This window comes from Hyperolius riggenbachi, chromosome 3, assembly GCF_040937935.1.
Source record: "Hyperolius riggenbachi isolate aHypRig1 chromosome 3, aHypRig1.pri, whole genome shotgun sequence".
Lineage (NCBI taxonomy): Eukaryota > Metazoa > Chordata > Amphibia > Anura > Hyperoliidae > Hyperolius > Hyperolius riggenbachi.
The window spans coordinates 179913989-179940909 of NC_090648.1; the positions used below are offsets into that span (position 1 = coordinate 179913989).

Genomic DNA, 26921 nt, shown 5'->3' on the forward strand with positions numbered 1-26921 from the left:
CATTCTCCTGTCGATAAAACCCACACATTTTATTTGCCCAGTTCTCCCACTCATTAAACCGTTTAAATTATGTCCCTCTCACAATGTATGGGAACAATATATTATTTGAAAATATAGGTGTTATTTTTCATGTTTTTTTTTTTTTTTTGGTCCGGTCCACAATTACAAACCCCTATGTAGTAAAGCAATAGTAATATACCCTCATAAAATATAGATTAAAAAAGCTGAGTCCCTAAGGCAACTATTTATGTAATTTTTTTTTTAACAAGTTTTTTTTTGGGGGGGGGGGGGGGGCTTTGGAAGTGTAAGTTATTAATTTTATTAATATTTAATAAGTGTATGTGTATGTAGGCGCCTATATGTGTAATGTTAATTTTTGGCCACTAGATGAACACTCTCCTGTTTTATAGAAAGTGTTCACTTTTTTTTACACTTTACTAACTATGACTGTTTTCTGTTTTATGCATGGACATAGCCGCTGATTGGGGTCATGTCCATTCATTCCAGGCATTGCGATTGGATAGAGGACCACTCGGTCCTCTTCCCCAATCACAGATCGTGGTGTCCTGACAGTTAACGGCGGCGAGGGGGGGCGCGCACTTGTGCAGAGTGGCAGCGGGAGCAAGCAACTTATTAAAACATCCTGGAGCCGTTAACAGGCTCAAACAGGATGTTTTAATAAGACAGCATGTCATTAAGTGGTTAAAATCTGAAATTTTAAAACTGAATTCTAGACAGCAGCCATGAAAGCCAGCTGTAAAGTCTGCTTCATTCAGGTGCAAAACCAACAGGAGTCATAACCTTTTGAGCTTTCCAGCACTAAAACCTTATCAGCATTGTTTCCTCAGCCACATAAAAATGTTTTGCCTTAAAGAGAACCCGAGGTGGGTTTGAAAAATCCTTTTAGAACACAGAGGTAAGTGCTGTATACAATGAGCAGCCTCTGTGTCCTTACAGACTGTCTCCAGGCTCCCCCTGGGCTCTGCTGTCCCCCATAAAAAAACACTAGGCTAGCAACACACAGATTTACCTAAGACTATCAGTCACCACCGCTCTCCCACCTCCTCTATAGTGCAGATCCCCACCTGTGTCCTATCCCTCCCCGCCTCGGTAAGCTGTTTGGAGGAAGCTTATGGAGGCTTGTAAGGCTATTTATTCTATTATAAATAGAAAAGGTTATATATTTATAATATTTTTAATGCATACGTGATTGTAAGACTGTTTATTGTATTAAAAATATATAAATTATTCTATTCATGTTATTTGTAGTGAAGTATTTTACGGTATCAAATATAATATTATTTCTATGTGTGTAAGGGTGTTTGTGCAGTGGGTATGGTTAGGGTTAGGCTCATCAGGGGGTGGTTATGGTTAGGCACCACCAGGGGGATGGTTAGGTTTAGGCACCACCTGGGGGGTGGTTAGGGTTAGGCACCACCAGGGGGGTGGTTAGGGTTAGGCATCACCAGGAGGGTGGTTAGGGTTAGGCTCCACCAGGGGAGTGGTTAGGGTTAGGCTCCACCTGGGGGGTTTTAGGGTTAGGCACCACCATGGGGGGTCTAGGATTTAGGGAGGGTTCTGTGAGAGAGTAGGATTAGGTATAGTTCTAGTACAATATTTGTAACATATACAATTATTCACAATAAGGGGGAAGGGTCTAGGGGTTAGGGATAGGTATAGGGGGAGTTCTGCGTCAGAGTACAGTTAGGTATAGTTGCAGTAAAATACCTGTAATATCTACAATTGTATTACTATGCTTAATACAAGTGTAAATATGTTCTTTTTGTTTTAGATGGTATTTTGCCATTTCATTACCATTAATTCAACATATTTAACACTTGATTTTTGTTTATAACATAGAAACGAAAAATATTTTTTTAGATAAAATCATATAATTTCGTATATATCCTGTGCCCTTTTTTCCAGACGTCCTTTTTGCATGGACACGATCAATGATCACCAGCATCAATGAGATGCTGTGGGCATTGATAAAACAAAAGTGAAAGCATACACACATAATTTCCTGTGCACTGTTCACAGTACACAGGAATAAACTGGAGAGGGGACATCTAGTGGCCAAATAGTGAAAATACACCCTCCACGCCAATTGCGTGAAGTCCTGGGTCAGGGTTTTGCAGGAGATCGTGTGTGCCGATGCGCACACATCCCCGCTTGAATGAGCTCTGCTGATCTCACCTGAGCACACCTGTGGGGCACGTGAGCCTCCAACACTGACTCATGTGGGGAGGTCTCTTCACGTGTATTGTATATTAGATGTTGTGCACTTTACAACTGTTGACCTCCAGTACCTCACAGGGCTGTCCTTTGGACTTAGATTAGCTAACTGTATGTGATGATCCGCTCAGCTGGCTGCACAGGCAGACAGCTGTTTGTCCATTCCTCTAGTCTGTGGGCTGCAGGTCTCTGGAACAGAGACCTGTCTTTTCATTGCAAGTTTCTGTTCTGTTCTCTTGCTGGGGAATTTGCATACATTCGTTATGCAAATCCTCTACCTGCCTTCTTTGATGACTGGCACTATAAGAGCTTTATGTTTCCCAGAATGCTTTGCTGGTCATTTCCCTTCCTTGCTCAGTTTCTGATGGACACTGCTGGAGTGTCAGCCATTGCTATCTAGTATAGTTAATTCCTGGGGGTTGCTTTTGGCTCCCCTTCTAGCCCAGTCAGGTTGTATTATCTGTATTGCCTGTTCTGTCTTGTCTTGCCTGTTTGCCATTGTCCTGTCCCTATGGTGGTTGACAGGAAATGGTTCTGATCTATGTTCTTGGAGTATAGCTGGTGCAGCGGTTGCTGCCAGCTGTCTCTTCTGTTCTGTTTCCTGGGATCGCGCTAGCTACTTTGTGCTAGCGCTGGGGATCCTTCTGTTCTGTTTCCTGGGATCGCACTAGCTACTTTGTGCGAGCGCTGGGGATCCTTCTGTTCTGTCTTGTCGGTCGCGATTGCGCTGTCACCAACGGCGGTTGATAGCGAATCGTTCTGTCTTGCTGAGATCGCACTAGCCGCTAGCGTTAGCGGCTGTGGATCTTTCTGATCTATGTTCCTGCTTGGATCACACTTGCTCTGGCGGAAGAGCGGTGGATCCTTCCTGCCTAGTTCTTGTTTTTCGTGTGTCTGTCTTGTCCGCTGCGCTTGCTACAGGCTCGGTGAGGTAACCGTTAAGCAAGCGCTCGCGTCCCCTGTTTCATGTTTGTCTGTTTATGGTTAGTTAGGCGTGCTTGTCTCTATTGTGCTTATCACGTGGAGATCGCGCATAACCGCTTGCACTGTTGCGAATGAGTGCGGTGTTTGCGGTTAGCTAGCGGTTGTTGTTTTTCGTATGTCCTTATTGTATTTGCTGTGCCTTTGCTACCCTTGTATTCTATTCTGTTCTGCCTTGTGTCACGTCTCGCGATCGCACCTCTCGCGATCGCGTTCCTATTTCGTATCTGCTGTTGTGTGTGTGCGCGGTCGCGGAGTGGCGACTGGATTGTCGCACACACATACAACCTATCCCTTTTGCTCAATCTCATTCACTATCGCCTCTCTTGCGATTGCATTCTGCGCTTCGTACAATTCCTGTCTGGCACTTGTGGAGGTACAGAGGATTGGTTCCTCTGCACTCCCCAGCGCCATCTGCCGACAGGAATTTCCCTCTACAGGTGCGTAGCACCTTTTGCTGGGTTCCTGCAAATTATACGCTTGTGGAGGATCTCCGCCGTGTCAGCGCACGCGTTGTGCGCTGATCACGGGGAAAGTTCCACAATCGTGACACTGTACCACCCAAAGAAAGCCTAATTGATGGTGAATAAAACAAGATATAGATCATTTTATTGTGTTAAGTAGTGATAGTTACTGGCGAATAAAAGGGAGGAGCCCTGAAATATGAAAATTACTCTGGTCCATAAGGGGAAAACTCCCTTAGTAGTGAAGTGATTTTTACAGCAAAATTCTGCCTATTACACATCGGTAGCAGAGTGAGGTCACAGACCTGTTTTAAAAATGAACTTAGCTGTTATGAATAATTATTTGTTTGTATCTAGCTTTTAATAGATATTCAACAGGTAACAAGCTTGTGGTATTTAGGAGAATTATGGCCGTCAAGAGCAGAACTTTGAGATGCATTACACAGAAGTGATGGACACAATTGCATCCAAACATGAAGAAAAGCTTCAAGTGTTGGGTGAGGAAAAGAAAGCGAAACTGGAATCATTATTTGAACAGCTAGTTAATTGTGGAAAAAGACTTGACATCTCGAAAGATTTAATGGAGACTATCCAGAAATTATTTAATGAGAAGAACAAAGTGGCATTTGTGAAGGTAGGTATATTATTAGCCTTAGTTCATAAACATATCAGTATATCACACCAGATTTGTCACAGCATAATACAGTATATTTACAATGAGAATACTGCACACAGGCATATTTGCAATTGTATACAAACAGTTGTGTAACACTGTGCAGTTGTGTTATAATGTGTTACACTGTGCAGTTGTCCTACAATGTGTTACACTGTGCAGTTGTGCTACAATGTGTTACACTGTGCAGTTGTGTTACACGGTGCAGTTGTGTTACAATGTGTTACACTGTGCAGTTGTGTTACAATGTGTTACACTGTGCAGTTGTGCTACAATGTGTTACACTGCAGTTGTGTTACACGGTGCAGTTGTGTTACAATGTGTTACACTGTGCAGTTATATTACATTGTGTAAGGCCTCATTCACATTGCGTTTTTTTTTTAAATCACTCTGCTCTGTGTGTTATAAGCGGTTTTGTAAGCGCTTTAGCAGAGCAATTATTTAAATCACTTCCTGATGGCAGTCAGGAAATGATTACTTTGCCCACAGGAACGAATAAATACAATGTATTTATTCATTAAAGTGCTGGGGAAATCGCTATACAAAGCGCTTTTTCAAGCACATTGTGATTTCCCTATACCTTCCATTCAGGGCGTACAGCCCACGTTTTCCCATTATTTAAGAAGGGCAAAAAATCTGATCCAGGAAATTATAGACCTGTAAGTTTAACATCAGTTGTATGCAAACTATTTGAGGGGTTACTAAGAGATACTATACATGACTTCATAGTAGAAAATAATCTTATTTCTCAGCATCAACATGGGTTTACTAAAGACAGGTCCTGTTTGACTAACATGCTCAGCTTTTATGAGGTAGTGAATGCTAATATGGATATTGGGAATGCTGTAGATGTGATATACTTGGACTTTGCAAAGGCCTTCGAAACTGTTCCCCACAAAAGTCTGGTGCAAAAGTTGAGGATGCAAGGACTGGGGAAGAGTCTGTGTTCATGGATAGGGAACTGGCTAATGGACAGAAAACAAAGAGTTGTGGTCAATGGATCGTACTCAAAATGAGAGACTGTTAGCAGTGGGGTCCCACAGGGGTCTGTTCTGGGTCCAGTGCTCTTCAATTTATTTATTAATGACCTAGTAGATGCAGTAGTGAGCAATGTTGCTATTTTTGCAGATGATACAAAATTGTGCAGAATCATCAACTCTCAGGAAGATCGTGTCATATTGCAACAGGATCTGGATAGGATGGCTATATGGGCACATACATGGCAGATGAAATTCAATGTTGACAAATGTAAGGTCATGCATTTTGGAAGTACTAATGGTCTAGCACCATACAAAATAAATGGGATACAGTTGGGGACATCAAACTTGGAGAAGGACTTAGGAGTACTCATTGACAACAAGTTAAATAATCGTACTCAATGCCAAGCAGCTGCAGCTAAAGCTAACAAAATTTTGGGATGCATTAAAAGGGAAATAAAAACTCAAGATGCTAGCATAATATTGCCCGTTTAACTCTCTAGTAAGGCCACATCTGGAATGTGGAATTCAGTTCTGGGCACCACATTACAAAAAAGATATTGCAGTTTTAGAGCAGGTGCAGAGACGAGCAACAAAATTGATGCGTGGGATGGAAGGTCTCACTTATCGAGAAAGGTTAGATAAACTGGGTTTATTTAGTCTAGAGAAAAGACGCCTTAGAGGGGATCTAATTAACATGTATAAATACATCAGAGGGCAATATAATACCTTGGCGGATGAGCTTTTTGTCCCTAGGCCTTCTCAAAGGACTAGAGGACATGATCTGCGCATGGAGGAAAAACGTTTTAACCATTTATTTAGGAAAGGGTTCTTTACAGTAAGAGTGATTAAGATGTGGAATGCATTGCCACAGGAAGTCGTTATGGCAAACTCTATACCTGCATTTAAAGGGGGCTTAGATGCTTTCCTTGCGTTGAAAGACATCCATGGCTAAAATTACTAGGTAATGCCTAATGATGTTGATCCAGGGATTTTATCTGATTGCCATCTGGAGTCGGGAAGGAATTTTTCCCTTTAGGGGCTAATTGGACCATGCCTTGTAAGGGTTTTTTCGCCTTCCTCTGGATCAACAGGGATATGTGAGGGAGCAGGCTGGTGTTGTACTTTATACTGGTTGAACTCGATGGACGTATGTCTTTTTTCAACCAAAATAACTATGTAACTATGTAGGGCAATTCGCCCTGAAAATGGTACATGCAGCGCTTTTGTCAGCGGCAAACAAACAGAACGCCCCAATGAGAACTATCTCATTGGAAAGCATAGTGTAAGCGCTTTTAGGGCGATTATAGGGCGATGTGTACAAATCGCCTGCGATTAAAAAATCCCCAAAACGCCTCTATTGTGAACAAGCCCTAACTGTGCTTTGTGATATGATTTTGGTTGGATAAATGATTAGATGGGATGACCATTTTTGCTGTTTTTATAACCTGTCTTATTCTAATGTTGGTTTTTAAATACTAATAGTGGTTTTTAGTTTAGTTCTTAGGCGTGATTTGTGTCCTTGATTCACATTGCGTATGTAATCCTTTTCTTTGTTCTCTTCTCTTGCTGCAGACTGCACTTGACGCAACTAACAGGTAAAATGACCTTGGAACTGAATCTTCATATACACTTGAAACTACTTATGGAACAATCACTTGGACCTTATTAAAAAGAACTAACAAAATGTACCTGTTAGTACGAGTGGCAAAAATGAGAAGGGAAGTGTTACAGTTCAGTGATGATGATCACCCTTGCTTGTCACATTTGGATGTAAAACACTTATAAGGCTCACTGGCTTAAAGTTTAGAGAAACGGCATATAGAAAATGTTAGATATGGTGACATAGCATGCAACATTACAGGGCCGGTTATAGGCTTTTTGGTGCCCGAGGCAAAGTTGTGAGGATGCCCCCCCCAATTGGAATGATCGCACAGCACCCAACAATTTGCACTGCATGTTATAGCTGCAGTGTGCCCCCCAAAAAACACCCTCAGTATAGGTAGGTAGCCAGTAATAGGTGCCCCCAGTGTTGGTAGCTAGGTACAGTCACCCACAGTATAGGTTAGCCAGGTACAGTTGCCCCCAGTATAGGTTGGCCAGGCACTCTCTTCACTTCCTGTTTCTGCTTGGTGCTGTCCCCGGACTTCTGCCGCCTGAGGAAGTCGCCTCATTTGGCATCATGGGCAGACTGGGTCTAACCTTAATCCTACAGAAAATGCAGCTTTCATGAATTCCTAAACAGAGGCATAACTTTAAGGAAGCATCTTCTGCAGCCAGTTCCATGGGGGCCTTTGTCTCCCTACCCTCTTTCCCTCCAATATGGGGCCTCCCCTCCACAGCAGGTGTTGTTATGGTCACATTTGTTACAGGTGGAGAGTCAGGGTGGCTACACTTGTTATACAACCCATTGCAGATGGGCATCTTGGCTGGGGGACCCCATGATTTGCAGTTTGTGAATATGATGAATGTTACTTAATGCAACATTATACATAAAGAGAAAAACAAGTTCACTCCTCTTTGCTGAGCTAACATACACTATGTATAAAATAGAAGATTTCAACTGGAGTCTTGTCCAATATCAGTTCCTGATGCTGTACATAGCTATGAAGATGTTGAAATGTTGATCACATGGAGCCCTGGCCTGCTTCTCTCTTGGGCTTCCATTGGCTTTGATGAATGAATATACAATAGAATGTACATTTAGGGCCCATTCACACTAGGGATTGCAAAATGGTAGCAAAATCGCTAGCGTTTTATGGTGGTGACGCATCTTTTTCATTGTACATTTTTGTGATGTTTGAGCGATAGCGATTCACTTTTTTTAACATTGCAATCACGATCGCTCTGATATTGCAAAAAAAAATGATGTATGCACTGCCTTTGTGTTTACCGTGAAGCACCAGGGATCGTTGCAGTGAGATCACTGCCATATACTTAAAGTGGGATTGTCACCATAAAAATCTAATTTCAACAGCAACTGGTCTGAGTGTATTAAGTGATAAAGATGCTAATCCGGCATTCAAAACTTTTAAAACGTTTTCTGCTGTTATGATTTGGAGTTATCACATACTTAAGTAGCACTGGCCCTTTAGTAGTCAGTGCCAAACAGTTTCATGCTGGGAGTTCTTTTTTTCTATAATATATTCCTCCTCTTACCTTTATTAAAAAAATTTAAAGGGAAGAAATGGCATCAGGATTTAGCCTAAACTGTGAGCAAAAGACATGGTTCCCTACAGGAACAGAATTCTCTTCATATACTGTATAATATTCACTGAAATCAAAACGTGGACAGTACTATACGTGTGTTATGTAAGTAGATCAAGTATTTATCTACTTATATATGTGTTTTTTTTTCCCTTGGCATAGTATGGCTAATCCTACTGCTTTAAATACACTAGTGCTTTTAAAAGCACTAGAGATCACTGAAGATTCGGCAATTTGTGGTAAACAGCCGCTAATCGCCCCAGTGTGAATGAGCCCTTAGGAACTTGACGTTACGTACAAAATCACATTTACACCGTTTTACAAACCCAATAAGTCAGGTTAAAAAAATCATAATGTACAAATTATTTAAGTGCAATGCACAAAACGTTGTACATTGCAAATCATGTTGTATATATACAATATATGCACTGAAATAGTGTTTTTCATGTTCATTAGCTTTTTCTGTTCTCACTCTTTGCAGACTACATGACTACTTTAATACAGATATCAATTTAACTATTTCTACAAATGCAGAATTTGAAAATAACAGTCAAGATTTTTCTGAAGTTGAAAAGCTTTTGGAATCCATCAATACTTTACCAGGTAATATTCTGGTAACCATTAGCAGAATGCATGACTAGTGGGAAGCTTGTGTATCACTTGCTTTTGGCTTGTTGAGGAGCTGAAAAACAGGGACAGTACCAGTTGTCCAGCCATTCACTGGTAGCTTAGGATGGAGCCAATGGAAGGTCAAACTTCCTGGACTATCCTTGGTTGGTCTCTTTTTAACTAGATACTGACAAAGTTTCAGTCTGCATAATCTACTGCTTTGGAACTAACATAGTGAAGAAATTATGAAAGGTTTATGGACCCCCACTTCAAGTGACAACCAAACTAACTTTGACTAAAGAACTAAGTGTTAAGCTGTTTGTGGACAGCAGGCTACTTAGGAAGTAGACTGGGCTTGTTACTTTATTGACAGAGTCCTAAACATAGGTTAAGGCAAGCTTTGATGCCAGTTTATAGGGAAGAGATAAGCATTTGGCTAAGAATGTTAAATGACAACATCTGATTTTTTTCTTATGTTGCAAAGTTGCCTAAACATGCTCGCTCAGCCTGTGAAGAATTCTACATAGGGTAAACTAGGACGAAATAGATCGAAATTTAGCGTGTAGCGTGAACGATGTGACAGCAGATTCAATCCCAGTGATCGAATCTGCTGTCGATCGGCGGGGAATCGGCCTAGTGTATGGCCAGCTTAAGTGGCTATGTATGCATATGTGTTTAACTTAAAGGTTATGTCAACTTACTTTGAAAACTCTGACTTATGAATCCTAGCGGCAGTGTTAGTTTTCTCTGTTTTTGCCTCCTCAGTGTATGTAAAAATTACTTTTGGCTCCTTTGAAATGTTTATAGTGCTTCCAACCATCGTCTTCATGGTGTCCTGAGGAGCCATGAAAACACATGAAACAGCTGTTGACACGGGTGGCTCTTTTAACCTGTTGTAAATATACTGTTTATCAAAATGTCCTTGCATTGGAGTGCTGGAATCCACTATCTTCATTGAGACTGGACTTCATGGTGTTGGTTTGAAAAAGAAGCAAAGTATATGTCCAGTTGCAAAGGCAAGTGTCACACGTACAGTACTTACAGGAGGTCTTGGGATAGAGCCAATGCAGATTTAAAATAGTTTTGCCAGGTTATTTGAAGACTGACTGTAACCTGTTGTGCTATTCTCTATATGCAGTATTTTATCTTGTAAACTGTGAAATGTGACACCGTTCTATGCAGCAGAAGTCTGAAGTTGTTGCTAAAAACCATTCAAACGAAAAAATAAATGCAACAGGCCAGAAAATGAAGGCAACCAACAAATATCCTAGCATACTCTGTGGAATGCAAATGTAAATATACACATGAATTAACAAGTTATGGGCTCCTTCAGAGACAGCAGCTACATATTATCACAACTCTGCTACATCAATCACACACAACTTTACCCTCTCTTACTAAGCAGACATTTAAAATAGCCGTGTTAATTTGGTTGGTTGGTATTGCCATTATTCTAAATATTAACAATATCCTAATATCAATACTTTGGATGGGAAAGGAAGAAAATAAACAAGATGGTGGCTGAAAACCTCTATCATACGTCTGTGGAGACATTGGGATTGATTCATTAAGCTGCGCTTCTAAAGCAGTGCAGTTTAATGTGAGCAGCGTGAGTTGTGAACACACTACACGCAGTAGTGCAGCGTAGCGTGCACTGGCAACCTACGTGCGCTCCTTCCAAATAACTGCCGCTCCACTCATCCCGCCCTGAGCCCTGTTGGGTCCAGTGGCTTCATAGGATGTGATTCCTGCACATTTATTGGCCCAATAATCTGATTGATTACTGATTGATCTGATTGACAGATATGTAGTCTAACATCATTGTACAGAACTTACTATGCTATGTATAAATAATGCATTAAGTGATGCTTCATCTCCTTACACTGCAGTCCCCTCGGCTCCTGTAATCAACCCTCAAGCACCCAACTCAGCAACAGCCACATCTCTGCGGGTGTGCTGGAGCCTGTTCTCAGAAGACACAGTGGAACATTACAAGCTCTTCTATAAACCTGTATCTGATGGAGCTCCAGGGGAGAATCGCCAAGGTAAGAATTGTTTCACTACGTAGAAATATATTTTTCTTTAATTGGATATGTATTTAGTTCAACTCAGTGTTTGGCACGAAGTAAATAGAAGGAAATCCTTGTAGCTTCCTACAAGCTGTTTGTACATCTTTACCCCCAAAGTTTAACAAAAATTATGTTCTATGAACAATTTTGTCACCTCTAGTTATGTGCAGAGCAAAATAAAAGTACATTTATTAACCCTTTCTGGTGCCTTTTTTTTAAATGGAAGTGTCTTATAGTGTGGCTAATTTACTCAAGTTTATTATAGTTTAGTTAGAGATTTGGTTTCAATAATTGCATCCCTTATTTAAACACAGGCAGACGATTTACAGTAATTTATGTGTACAATACTGCCGATCACATCAATTATGCAAGATGTTTGCACTCTAATTGTGACATATTTACATTTTTTCAATTTTCTGAAGTTGAGTAAGAAGCTGCAAAATAAAAATATGTAGCTCATGTCATGCTTTATATAACTGTTGGAGTGAATGTAGTATTCACATAAATTACAAGGTTATGTTATGTCACCATTATAGAAGAGCAGCTGTTTTTTGTTTGTTTGTTTTCAAATATAATAGTATTAGCACCCTTGACATACACCCAGATCAAACACTATTGCTAATCAAGTCATTATTGTTCTGGTAATCATTGACTGGCTAGATGGTATGGCAAGGCTTGTGTGAGACATTTTTCCACAACTCTGAGGACAGTTTCATGCCATACATTGTGTATTTTATTGCTATATATGACAGTTCCATAAAGCAAAGTGTACTTGACTTGGGTCTTTGAAGCCCTCTCCAGCAGGTGGTGCCATAGACAACTGCCTTGTTTGTGTGATGAAACAACCCTGCATAGCTCCATTCTTGCAAAAACAAACAAAACAAAAAAACAGTGACAGTACTCAACATTTCTGGTGCTTTGTGGAGTTTTACTTCATCTTTTGCTTAGAACGAATGACAAACCTAGTTGTGAAGGTCATCTCCTTATAGATCTCTTCTGTCGCAGGAGATACTGTCACTCATTCTGAGCAATGCAAAGCCAGTCACTTTATCAACATAATTATTCCCAAAAAGAAGAAAAGATGTTTATTTCCCTGGGTACATAAATCGACTGAATTAAGAGAGGAGAGGAACTAAAGGGAAGTGGCAATATGGTTCATATTTTCTGTTAAAGCGGAATATAACCCTGCATTTCAACTTTGCTCTAAAACATTATTTACAGTATATTATATTCAACCAGCATTTTTTTTTTACTAGACCAGCATTGGAAGGGTTACACAGGGCTTTAAAGTTCCTGGAGATTTCTGCAGACGCATCCAAAGCTGACATAGATACATTTTATTTACATAAATGTATCTAAGTGTTGAATGTGACTCATCTCTCTGACTGAGAAGGAGCTTGGAGGACAGCCAAAGAGTGTGTAACATTTCTCAATAGATACATTTAAGTAAATAGAACGTAACAATCTGAACTTCTGCATATCTCTCCACGGAACTTTAAACCTCTGTGTTTAACCCTTCCAATGCTGGTCTAGTAAAAAAAAAATGCTTTTTGCATATAATATGCTGTAAATAATGTTTTAGAGCAAAGTTGAAATGGAGGGTTATATTCCGCTTTAACCCATTTTGCATATTAACCTCAACAAGTCTTCTCTGTTGAACTGGTATCTATTCAAATCCTGTGTCATGCATTAGACAGTGGGAAACTGTTGGGGTTCTTAACCATTTTTCCAAGGGTTGTGAGCTTCCCTGTAACAGGAGTACTATTAGGGGTCTTGTGTGTTGGGGAATTGAGTGACAATAATACAGTGACTACAGCATGTACTCTGGGTTAATGAACAATTCAGTTAAATCCATCAATTGCCCATCCAAAACCTCTTGGGACCAAGTTTAATTACACCATGCGCTGCACCTTTTCTTCCTGCGTTTTTACACATGGGCATTAGGAGAAAGATTTTCCTTCTGCCTGCAGGGCAGAATTATTATTATTGATGTATATAGCGCCAGCATCTTCCGGGGCGCTGTACAAAAGCATACTGGGTATAACAATACAAAATAAACAATACAGCAGTTAATACAATACAAGAGTGGATAACAGCTAATGCAGTGAACAAATTATCTACATATTTTTACTCAGGGGTGGGAGGTATGTACACCACACCACAACATTGTGAGACAAAAGGAGAAGTGAGCCCTGGCCGAGAGGCCTTACAGTTTAAAGGTTTAAGGTATAGGACAGAAGGTAAAGGGAAACTGTGTATATGGGGTGGTAGAAATGGTGGTCAGTGGTCAGTGTTCTAGGTAGAATAGATAGTATGCTTGCCTGAAAAGGTGAGTATTTAGATTGCACCTAAAAAGAGTAAGTATGGGTGAGTGGCGGATGTGTTAAGGGAGAGTGTTCCAGAGGAGGGGAGAGGATCGAGAGAAGTCTTGTAAGCGGGAGTGAGAAGAGGTGACCAGGGAAAAAGACAGGAGGATATTGTTAGTAGAGCGGAGATTGCATGTAGGATGGTATTTGGAAATAAGTTGATTTATTATAGGAAGGGGCTAGGTTGTGAAGAGTTTTGTAGGCAATAGTAAGGATTTTAAATTGTATCCAGCAGCCAGTGAAGGGGCTTACAGAGGGGGATTGGGCTGGAGAAGTGGAAGGAGAGGTGGATGAGTCGTGCAACAGAGTTCATGATGGACTGTAATAGGGATAAACGGTTGGCAGGGAGGCAGCAGAGCAGAGAGTTGCAATAATCTAGTTGTGAAATAATCAGGGCATGAAGTTTGGTAGTGTCCTGTGTGAAAAAAGGTTTCTATATAGGAGGATCAAATCCACAAATGTAGAAAATCATTATAGTCCAACAGATCGTTGACACTGTGTGCTTTGTTTGATGAAACAGTACATTTTAGATAGTACAGTTCAGGCAACGGCACTAGTCCGTTTCGGATTATTGACCCTTCATCAGGCCTTTACAAAGCATAAAGTATATCTCTACAAAGTATAATGCACAGTCTAGAGAACTATAAATGTAGATATTGGGGTATCTGTTCCAACCAGACACAGACCGGCACCTGACTGATGGCTGGCATAGACAAACTCAGCTGCAAACACAGTTTGGTAGTGTCCTGTGTGAGAAAAGGACAGATGCGGGAGATGTTTTTTAGGTGGAGGCTACAGGAGGATAGTTTGTCAATGTGTGGTTTAAATGAGAGACTTGAGTCCAAAATTTCACCTAGGGAGTAAGCCTAGGGGACGGGTGTTATGGAAGTGCCATCAACAGAAATAGTGATGTCAGGCAGGGGCATTGAATAGTGAGGTGGGAAGATTATCGTTTCAGTTTTGTCCATATTGAGTTTTAGAAAACGGGAGGACATGAAGGAAGATTTCATTGACAGTCGAGCTGTTAAGGTATCTAAGTCAGGTGCTGAAATGTAGATCTGGGTATCGTCAGCATACAGGTGATATTGGAAGCCAAAGGAACTGATGATCTGAACAAGTCCATATGTGTAGATAGAGAAAAGGAGAGGTCCGAGGACTGAGGAACTCCAACAGTGAGGGGATGTGGAGAGAAGGTGGTGTCAGAATGGGTAACTTTGAAGGTCCTATCAGAGCGGTAGGAAGAAAGCCAGGATAGAGCAAGACCCTGAATGCCCATGGATGAGAACATTTGGAAAAGAAGAGGGTAGTCCACTTTGTCAAAAGCGGAAGAGAGGTCTAGGAGGATAAGAATAGAGTAGAGGCCTTTCGATTTAGCAGTTGGCATGTCATTGGCAGGGCCGGATTTGTACTTTTTTCCACCCAAGGCCCACGGTCACCAACCGCCCCTGAAATTATCGCTATCTCCTTCTAAAAGATAATCAGTTGTGGGGTTCTGTGCATGCATGGACAAGGCTGCACACTTTCTTGATTGTGCTCCTATGGCTGGCAGCATTCTGCTCATGGGAGCACAACTGAGGAGGTGCATTGGCAAGCTTTTGGATGGGCAGTTGGGGACAGCTGCACAATGTAAGAGATAATGAGAAACCAAGCGACCTGTAAGGTTATGAGGGGTTGAAAGAAGCCCTAGGTAAGTAAAATAGAACTTTTCTCTCATCTCAGGTAAACTTTAAAGGAAACCGGAGATAAAGTATAAGGTTTTATACTTACCTGGGGCTTCCTCCAGCCACCTTTAATCCATCTGCTTGATCGCCGTCCTTCTGATCCTCTCTATTCTCCATCAGTGGAATCGGTGATCCAGCCCAGTCGCTCGCCACTGCACGTGTGGTCCCAGGCTGGCCGCATACACCCTCCAGTCGAAAGCCCATGGCTGGGAGAGTCCTGCGCAAGCAATGTTGCAGTCTTACCGAATTACGCATGTGCAGAACACTCCTGGCTATGAGAGGGTGATTGGCTGCAGTGAATCACAACAGGGCTAGTTGGAGAAGTTACAGTGCCAAACTGTGGCAGAACAGCAATCAAGCAGATGGACTACAGGGGACTAAAGCAAGCTCCTAGGCTGTGTCTACTGTGCACATCTGAGTAGGAGGCAAGGTCACAGAGTGACAGCAGAAGTGACCACAACAAGAGAAAGGTTGGGAACTGGTCAAAATCATCCCCTCTAGATATAGTTATCTTAGGACATTAGGACTTTTGTTTTCTAAAGGTGTGGAGGGGACACAGTGAACAGCATCAGTCAGTACAGTAGTCATTGTAATCGTGTATATCCACTTACAGCCTGCAGCCTTTTTCTCCCCTCCTGTCAGACCCTCTGGCATCCATCACACACGCTGGAGGCGATCGCTGTGCACAGCAGAGAAACTTTTTTTTTTTCAGAGGTGGGGAAGGGCGTCACAAACTGTGCGCTGCCCGTGCATACTAGAATTCCTATACATAAATCAACCCCAGCGGCAACGCAAGACCTAAGACCTTCCCATCCACTCCACACTCCTGGCTGGGGTCAGGGCTGGCTGACGTCATGTAGAATGTTACGTGACTTGATTGACAGCGGGCAGAGAGCAATGCATCTATTGCCCGCTGTATAGGAAGTCGGGCTAGCCGCTGACACTGCCGAGGGCGAGACTTGGGAGAGAGTCTGTATGTAGGAAGCTGCAGACTCGTTGCAGCTTCACCGTGAGTGCACCACTCGTAGCTGGCTTCCTCGGCCGCCCCCGCCAGCTGCTATGCTTACACAGGCTCAAGCAGTCAGAGCGGGGCGGCTGCGGACTTGCAGAGTGTGCGAGCGGTTCTTATGGCGGGTGGCAGGTGCAGTTAACCTGTCACCCGCCCCTCAGAATGAGGCAGATTCTGTCGCCCTAGTCCCCGGCCTTGGACGCCTGCCCCTAAATCCGGCCCTGGTCATTGGTTACTTTAAGTAGGGCAGTTTTGGTTCAATGGCTAGGGCGGAATCCAGATTGGAGGTCATCAAACAGAGAATTAGCATCCCCCATGCTACAGTTAGCAAACTGCTTGCTAAGTTTCGTGAAACTGGTTCAGTGTTGGATTTGCCAAAATGTGGAAGCATGAAATCTTTCACTAATGAAGAAACATCAGTGGCTGTCCTAGCTTCATTCAGCAAGAGCCCACAGCGTAGCACTCGCCACATGTCACTGGAGAGTGGCATTAGTTGAACACCCCTTCGGCAGATATTAGCTACTCACAAATGGCACCGTTACAAACTCCAGCTACTGCAGCATCTCAATGAGGATGAACCAGATCGGCGCACTGAATTTGCAGAATAAGCAAAACAAAAGTTTGAACAGGACCCTCAGTTTACGCAGAAGATTTTGTTCAGTGATGAGGCAAACTTTTATGCAAATGGTGAAGTTAACAAACAAAACCACCACTATTGGTCTGACACTAACGCACATTGGATAGATCCCTCCAAGACTGTTGGAACAAAAAAAAATTGTGGTATATGGGGTACAAAGATAGTGGGGCCATTCTTCATCAATGGTAACCTCAAGGCCACTGGATATGGCATTAGTCGAACACCCCTTCGGCAGATATTAGCTACTCACAAATGGCACCCTTACAAACTCCAGCTACTGCAGCATCTCAATGAGGATGAACCAGATCGGTGCACTGAATTTGCAGAATAAGCAAAACAAGCATTTGAACAGGACCCTCAGTTTACGCAGAAGATTTTGTTCAGTGATGAGGCAAACTTTTATGCGAATGGTGAAGTTAACAAACAAAACCACCACTATTGGTCTGACACTAACGCACATTGGATAGATCCCTCCAAGACTGTTGGAACAAAAAAAATGATGGTATGGTGTGGTATATGGGGTACAAAGATAGTGGGGCCATTCTTCATTAATGGTAACCTCAAGGCCACTGGATATGCAAAATTGCTACATGATGATGTTTCCCTCTTTATGCACTGAAGCTGGCACGTTCCCTGAATTTTTCCAGCAAGATGGTGCACCACCACATTATGGGTGTCAGGTCCGAGCATTCCTAGATGAACAGTTTCCTGGGAAGTGGATTGGTCATCGTGGGCCATTTGAATGGCCCCCAAGGTCTCCCGATCTGTCCCCCCTAGACTTTTATCTTTGGGGTCATCTGAAGGCAATTATCTATGCTGTGAAGATATGAGATGTGCAGCACCTGAAACTACGGATACTGGAAGCCTGTGCTAGCATTTCTCCTGCGGTATTGCTATCAGTGTGTGAAGAGTGGGAGAAGAGGGTTGCATTGACAATCCAACACAATGGGCAGCACATTGAACATATTTTATAAGTGGTCAGAAACTTGTAAATAATAAAGTTACGTTACAACCAAGCACACCATTGTTCTTCTTCTGAAATTCCCAATAAGTTTGGTGTGTCACATGACCCTCTTCCTATTGAAAAAAAACAAAAGTTGGATTCAAAATGGCCGATTTCAAAATGGCCACCATGGTCACCACCCATCTTGAAAAGTTTTCCCCCTCACATACACTAATGTGCCACAAACAGAAAGATAATATCACTAACCATTCCCATTTTATTAAGGTGTATCCATATAAATGGCCCACCCTGTATAACAAGTGCAGCCACCATTCTCCTTCCTTCCAGAACAGGTGCAGCCAGCATAACGCCTCTTCCTCCCATTCCCTCATCCCTCCCCCCTTCCTCCACCACCATCATTACAAGTGTGGCCTCTGTGAAGCCATTCTCCAACATAGCATGCACAGCCACCATTCCCCTCCTATGATAAGTACAGCTACCATGATCCCACTCCTCCTCATGACTGGCCAACCCAAAATAAGTTCTGTCACCATATACCTCTTGTTCCATAAAATGCACGGACTCCATAACCCCCATAGCAAGTGCTGTTGCAAATTTTCCCTACCCAAACAAGAGCAGCTTCCTTTCCACCCTCAACAGGGACATCCCCATTTCCCCTCTATAAATCCATAACAATGGTGCCCACAATACCTCCGTTCCTCTCACCCATAACAAGTGCAGTTGTAATGCAACCATTCCCTCCTCTGTAAGGCGTGGTCAGCATGTTATAATTTTCTATAACATAACATGTGTGGTCATTTCCTCCCACTATACCATGTGTGGTCATCAAGGCTATGCAAACGTCAATGTCCTGTCACTACCACTGCACCTCCCCGTGTGCACGATCAATGAAAGATAAAGATCTTGAACAAACATTGATTATTATTATTATTTATTTATTTATAAAGCGCCAACATATTCCGTGGCGCTGTACAATGTAAGAAAACAAACAAGGGATACATAATGATACAGACAATGATATACATGAAATATGAACACTGATACAAGATACAGCACTGCTGATTACAACTTGATTTAACAGGATGACTAAAATGTATAAATTTCTAACAGTGTGCAAGCAATTGAATTAATAACATTCCATGACACAAAAGGGTGAGAGCCCTGCCCTTGCGAGCTTACAATCTAAAGGATCAAGATCAAGAAGGCCCTAGATTTATGCAGATTTTTGATTCAATATTTTTATTTTTATTTGAAGGTCTAATCTGTTGAAGACGTCTAATAGTGCGTGTTAGCTTTTACTTTCTTAGTGCTCCTTTCTTAAAGTATTTTGGGGCACAATTGTTTCTGTAGACTAAAGAAGTGAGACATGAGTCAGATTTTACACGTAAATAGATTCTTTTTATAACCTCCATGTAATGATATCTCCACAAGCAGTCAGCACATATTCCAAGCACAGCCCACATATCTCATCAGCAGTAATCATGGGGTTCTGCTGTTCTCAGCTCAATTCACTGAGGGGGATTTAACCTGCAGCTCGACCACATAGTGCATGTTTGTCACTATTATTACGTATTTGGATAATGAGTAATACTAATTTATATAAATAACACGATTTCCCAGGCTTTAACTAGTTCGCTTACTTTGAAACAAGATCCACAAACAAATAATGTTGCACTAGACATTCACTTTGTTAGAGTTTAAAGTGTACCCGAGGCGGTATGTGACATGATGAGATAAACCTGTGTGTGTACAGTAGAAAACATATTAATAACCAGGCTGTTTTACTTGATTTATTTTGCTGCCTGAAAGTGTTACTTTCTAGGCATATAAGTGACAGCTTTTCTCTTGCCAGAACCTTGTCAGGAATATAGTGAACCTCACAAATAAGCAAATTACAGCCATAAAAGTTTTCCTGGCAGAATACAACTTCTGAGGGCAGGGAGAGATAAAATACATATTGACTTTTTGCTAACTCTGGGATACTTAATAGGCTGCAACTGATTAGAGACAGTAAAACATTCAACCTACCTTGTAAATATTTAAATATAAAAGAAAACCCTGGCATACTTTTAAAAAAGTCATTTTAGGAGTAGTAGGATAAATATAATAGTTTACTTCATCATTTATTTTCACCTCGGGTTCACTTTAAAGCCAGTAAGCCAGCATTAAAGGAATACTATCATTTCAAATTTCTGCTACCCTTATAAAAATGTATGTATTAGCAGCAGAATAAAATCCTCAATATAAATGTTTCAAAACTGAAACTTCATTTTCAGACAACTTGTCATATGTTATGAGTATTCCCAATAAGGACAGGAACCCCTGTCTTCACTTGGATTATTCCTCCTGAGAGCATGTGTTATGGCTCATACACACGGGGTACGGGCAGAGGGACTTGGCGACGAGCTGTCGCCGAGCTGTCGCGCACATGCTCCCGTGTGCTAGCGACAGCTACAAATGTAGCTCGTGTGTATTTAGCTTAAGTCAGTTATTTCTTTGCACACAGCTGGTGGCTGGATAATGTAATGAACGGTGGGTCATTGACACAGGAGACCTGGGTTAAAATTTCGTCTCTTCTTGTTCAGTAAGCCAGCACCAATTCAGTAGGGAGACCGTAAACAAGATTCCCTGTAGGCTCATACACACGAGCCACCGCTGTGGGGCAAGAGCCATAAAAAAAAAAAAAAAAAAAAAAAAAAACAGCGACAGCTTGTCACCAGGTCCCTGTGTGCAACAGCCGTACACACGGCGCACAGAGGGACACAGATTCGGCAGAATACACATGGGCGACCTGTCGCCGCAACACTCGCGTGCCACATGGTTGCGGTGACAGTTGTAGCCCGTGTGTATGAGGCATAACACTGCTACTGCCTACTGAGCGTGCCTTAGTGGCTTAGTGGCTGCAGCTCAAGTGCTTTGAGTCCGCCAGGACTCAAGTGCAATATAAATGTCATTTGTCAGGTGGGACACCATCAGTAACTTTGCTGACAGGTATTGAAAACGGACATTTTGTGACAGACTTTATTAATGAATTTAGTTTCTTGCTGTTGCATGGATGACTCGGTTCCAAAGCCAAAGGGAGGAAGTAACAGAGTCATGTGAAACACACCATGAAGTGCAAGTTAGTGAACGGACCCTGTCCGCAGGTTCAGTGCTCAATGGTACTGCAGTAGGATGTTCCGTTGAATTCGGGAAGGATGTTTCGAAATCGACCACCAACACTACATATTAGAATTAATTTGGCGTGTTTTTTAGCATTCTGCAAAAAGTCGACATTCTAGCAGCTTATGATGTGACCCTGTGATCAGTGTGAGCCAATGTGATTGGCTCACAGTGATCACAGGGTCAGGGGCCATTGAAATTGGCTCCTAACCGGCTTAGGGAGCCCTGCTGTCATACCAACAGCAGGGTGAGTGGGCTGCGTTGCGATCAGCTGTAGCGTGCAGCGGGGATGATTGCAATCTATGCCCTGGCAGGGATAACAGCTCCCAAGCAGGGCGTAGATTTCAATCAGCACGGTCCAGAAGCAGTTAAGCAACCAGCAAAAAATGTCACTATTTGCTTTTAAAAAAAGAGCATTTACTAGTGCAGCTGCAATATGTACAGTCATGGTGCCGGCACAGTGAAGGTAGCCGTATTATTGAAGTTATGCCATGCCACCAGTCTAGTAGTGTCATGGTCTGAAATTAGCTCAGTTACATTTCTGCTTTGATCTTTTACATAGCTGTTTAACTAGTTGTCAATGGTGGTATTGTCTGCTTGAGGCATGCCAGTAGGCAGACCTATACAGGGAACCTTATGGTGGTCTTGGTGCAGCCAACAGAAGATTTGTACAGTGGGTTACCATGCAGATAACATCTAAACCAGCCATGTCTTTGTATTTACAGAGTTCATGATCAGATCCAAAGAAACTTACTGCACAGTAACAAACCTGATGCCAAACACACAGTATGAACTGTGGGTCATTGGAATAAATGCCAGTGGAGAGAGCCCAGCAAGTGAAAATGCTGTGTATGTAACAGGTAATAGAACAGCTGCATGATAACCACAAACCAAACTCCTAATACACTATAATTATAAACAAATGCATACAAGGATAAGTACTGGGTGGCATGGAGTCATTTCCTTCCATTTGCGTTGTTCTGCAGATTATGTATGGTTTGAATTCCTTTTTACAAACAATTTATTCGCTTTCTATTGCGGCTTTTAACATTTACAGCTGTTGGTTGGCATTTATTTAGACTGTGAAGACAGGATTACACCTATGATTTGTTTAAAGTAAAGAATGCTTCAAACACAGCTTTGTAAGTGTTGTTTTTCCATTTAAAGACAAATAGAAAACTATTAATCCCAGTTCAGGCTAAAATGCTCTTTTTTTTCTTAGATCTGTGTAGGCACTTAATTACAGAGCTTGTTTATGTCTATGTTAAAGCTCTTCACTTAGCAAATGACAAATAAGCACCTTGTAAAATGCCTGTATTCTGGCCACATCCTGCTCCTCTGACTGTCTGTGTTGTAGGCTGCAGTCTTCTCACACAGTCTCAGACTGTGCTAGCCCCCTTCAAGTCTGATCTGTAGAATAGATGCAACCCTGACTCCAGGAACAGCCACATTCACAGAGCCTGAAATCTGAGTATTGTTTTTATTGCTGTTACTTTTATTGATGGAAAAGGGGAGGCTTTGAAGCCCCTCTTTTAAAGAGCCCCTCATGTCCTGTACCATGTTCGTATACTTTATACAAGGGTCACACAGACAATTTTGCCTTTTTTAGTGCGTGTTTTCTGCAGCGTTAGCCTACAGTTAGTTGACAGTAGCTGACTGTTGGCAGTGGGAATTGCTTAAAAGTAGTGCAGACAGCAAGCTTTTTCCCCTCATGCAGGAACTGCACTAAATGTGACCCAACCCATTGCTTAACATGGGCTTTCACATCTGACGCAGTTCTGCATGCAGGAAAACCACATGCCATTCCTACAACTGCAACCTCTGACTTATGCTGCGTACACACTGGCGACTATGGTCGTTTGGAACAGCTAATCAACGATCGTTCCGCCGACAATCGGGGAAAAAACTTTACCCAACGATCATTAACACGAACGACATCGGGAAGATGGAAATATCCGACCTGACGGATCGTATCTACCGACCATCATTACAAAACTATAGTGTGTACAGACAATCGGCCGAGAACGATCGTTACAAGGGCCAATGCCCAGCTTCAGTACTTCCTTTGTAGCGCGGAGGTAAAAATTGTTACATTGCTCATTTCAATTAAACTTTGTTTTCAAGTTAACAATCATATATTTGTATCTATTGTAACTCCATGTTAGTGTGTTTTATTTAATTTTATAGAAATATGTACGCAACATTTCCTTATGATCGTTCTTTTCTGCGAGAACGATCGTTAAAATGTGTATGATGATCGCTGCATCCCATCGTTGCATTCCTATCGTTGCCGTATCGTTCGTCTTTCAATTATCGTTCCTAGCGAACGATCGTTATCGCAAGTGTGTACGTAGCATTAGTTTGGGAGAAGAAAAAGTAATTTGTAAACTCTGAACAATTCTTCTTTGTACCGCTCTATTACACTAAGCTGGAAGAATGGAAGATAACGATAGTAGGTATTTTAAGATAGTTGTAGTAGAGAGTCTCATGCATATGTGAAAGACATGAAAAGCTAATGATTGGTGCACCGTATATTTCACTAGCTCCAGCTCCACCCATCATTAAGAGCAAGGAGTGTCTGAGTTGTGAGAATGCAGCGTTCATCTACTGGGAATCCGGGACTATCAACCCTGTTGACTCCTACACAGTGGAAATACACAAAGCTGCACATGGAGCAGAGGACAGCTCCATCTCTGAGTAAGTACACCCTTCAAGCATTGTGCAGAGTACTAATATCGAACAAAGTGTAGTATAAAATATGTCAGTCTTTACTGAAGGCACAAAGTCGATGTCATAGGGGCAACTCCCTCCTCCGCAACAGGATTGGCAATGTGGAATTAGCAGAATTCAATCCCATTAGCTATGGAGCCAAGTCTTGCTCTGTTACTAGTGGCTTAATTATTATTATTATTATGATTGATTTATAAAGCGCCAACATATTCTTTGGCGCTGTACAAAGTAAGAAACAAACATGGGGTACATAATACAGATGGTGTACACTAATATACAAGATACATAATTCGTGACAAAATACAAAAATGATACAGCATACAGAATACAAAATACAGAAGTGGTAATGACAGTGATAAAAGTAACATGATGAATAAAATGTATAATGATTTCCAAGACACAAAAGGGGGAGAGAGCCCTGCCCTTGCGAGCTTACAATCTAATGGGAATGGGGAGAAACAGGAGGAGGGGTAGTATGCAGCAAATATATAGAGGCTGTGTGTTTTAGGATACCTAGTAGGAGTGCAATTTGGTCTTAGAACAAAGGGAAGTGGCCTAGGGTAGCACATATGCTTGTCGGAACAAATGAGTTTTTAGAGAACGTTTAAAAGTAACAAAGGTTGGTGAGTGACGGATGTGTTGTGGGAGGGGATTCCAGAGAAGGGGTGAAGTCGACATTGTTCAGATAGCAACAGAGTAGCAGGTCAATTAATTGCCAGCGGTGCTGTGCTAGTGAATGAAGAGTTCACTCTGGGTACATATTGGTATGCCACTGGTCAGTTGGGTCCAGGCTGCCTGAAAATTCCAGCAGCATAAAATACTATTCCCCCTCTGACTCATAGCAACTTGGGGTGACACATAATTTGGGGTCCGGCTATGGTATTAAAGTTACACAGGCACTGACTATAGCATTGCAGCTATAGCAGCACCATGATCAGGCGCTACACGGCGCTGTCCTGGCACCAAAGTGACCTGCATCGGTCCAATCTGGTGATTTACCATTGGTGATAACTGGATTGTTATCAGAGGTGCTCATGCTCATGACCAATTGCTTTCAATGCACTTTTATTGACCTGAGGTAGTGTACCAGGGCCCATGAAACGCATTGTATTATGTGCATAAATAGATACTTTTCCATTAAAATTTAGTTTGTCCTTTTAAAATGGTAAGAAGACATCTCTACCCTAAAGTCATAGTCTGTATAGTATTACTCCTAGGGTGCCTCCACCGGTGTGTTTAGATCACCACTGCTTAAGATATGCAGACATCAAACCAACAAACGTTAATTCCGGTGATACCTTTACTGACTAACTGTACATGGTTTATTGCAAGCTTTCTAAACGCTACGTTTCTTCTTCAGGCATTATACAGAACTGGATCAGAACTGTACAGTTCTGATCTAGTTCTGTATAATGCCTGAAGAAGAAACTTAACGTTTTGAAAGCTTGCAATAAACTATGTACATTTAGTCATTAAAGGTATCACCGGAATCAAGGTTTTTTGGTTTGATGTCTGCATTTCTGCTCCTCGACTAACACCGGACCACACTTCACTGGTTAAAGCCAGGATTAAAAAATCAGTTTTACTTGCCCAGGGCTTCTACCAGCCCCCTGCAGCCGTCCCATGCCCCTGCAGCAGTGGCGTACCTAGGGCCTTTGACACCCGGTGCTGGGTATTAAAAGACACCCCCCCCCCAAGAAAAAAAAATGGGTGTGGCTATAACCTGCGGTGCGCGAAGCGCACTGCGGTGAAAAATGGGCATGGCCATGACAAGATGAGGGCAGAGCTAACTAATTTAAAGTGAACCCGGGATGAGAGTGATATGGAGGCTGCCATATTTATTTCCTTTTAAACAATAGGGAGCCCTGCTGATCTATTTGGCTGCAGTAGTGAACTGAATTACAACAGAAACAAGCATGCAACTAATCTCGTCAGTTCTGACAATATTGTCAGAAACCCCTGACTTGCTGCATGCTTGTTCAGGATCTATGGTTGAAAGAATTAGAGGCAGAGGACCAGCACGGCAGCCAGGCAGCTGGCATTGCTTAAAAGGAGATAAATATGGCAGCCTCAATATTATTCTCACCTCGGGTTCCCTTTAAAAGTGCAACGCAAAGACAGTGGGCCCAAGTTTTGGTGAGCTTTTTTCCAGAAAATTCACAAAATTGTGCAGGTTTTCTCAAGAAATACACGTAAAGTGAGTAGATTTGCCCAGAAAATAAATGCAATCATGGCGGTAGATTTGCCTAGAAAATACATGCAATCATGGCGGCAGATTTGCCCAGAAAATACATGCAATCATGTGCAAGATTTGACCAGAAAATACATGCAATCGTGGCAGACCTGGCCAGAAACCACTTCAATCATGTAGCAGACCTGACCAGAAAATGCATACAATCACGTAGCAAACCTGGCCAGAAAACACTTCAATCATGTAGCAGACCTGGCCAGAAAATACATGCAATCATGTCGGCAGATTTGACCAGAAAATACATGCAATCATGTGGAAGATTTGACCTGAAAATACATGCAATCATGAGGCAGACGTGGCCAGAAAACACTTCAATCATGTAGCAGACCTGGCCAGAAAATACATGCAAGCATGTGAAAGATTTGACCAGAAAATACATGCAATTATGTGGAAGATTTGACCAGAAAATACGTGCAATCATGTGGCAGACCTGACCAGAAAATACATGCAATCATGTGGAAGATTTGACCAGAAAATACATGCAATCATGTGGCCAACCTGGCCAGAAAACACTTCAATCATGTAGCAGACCTGGCCAGAACAGTCGATACACCTGCTAATATAAAATAAAAAAAAAACATTTACTCACCTGAAGCAGCAGCAGACCTCTTGTCCCGGCCTCCGTCCGGCGCAGCTCACACAATCCTCTGCAGCCAGCCAGCAACTGAAACTCCCGGGCTTAGAGCAGGGCTATGGGAAAATGGCGCCCGAAGCCCTGCACTGCAGACTCAAAGTCTCCAGAGCAGGGCTTCAGACGCTATTTTACTGTAGCCCTGCTCTGCCGCAGCTGTGGGCTGCTGCTGTCAGTGAACTGACACGGCGTCTATTAGACGCCGAAAGTCAGTTCACGCTGGGGGGTGCTCTAG

General features: G+C 42.1%; 1 protein-coding gene across 1 annotated transcript in view; it reads left to right on the plus strand.

Moving 5' to 3' along the window:
• Positions 1-26921, plus strand: part of FSD2 (fibronectin type III and SPRY domain containing 2) — a 60450-nt gene that overhangs the window by 14898 nt on the left and 18631 nt on the right. Inside the window, exons 4-9 of the mRNA XM_068275369.1 lie at positions 4081-4314; positions 6906-6928; positions 9019-9140; positions 11036-11191; positions 21800-21934; positions 23618-23771. Of these exons, the coding sequence (XP_068131470.1) occupies positions 4081-4314; positions 6906-6928; positions 9019-9140; positions 11036-11191; positions 21800-21934; positions 23618-23771 (824 nt within the window). The remainder of the gene's footprint in view (positions 1-4080; positions 4315-6905; positions 6929-9018; positions 9141-11035; positions 11192-21799; positions 21935-23617; positions 23772-26921) is intronic.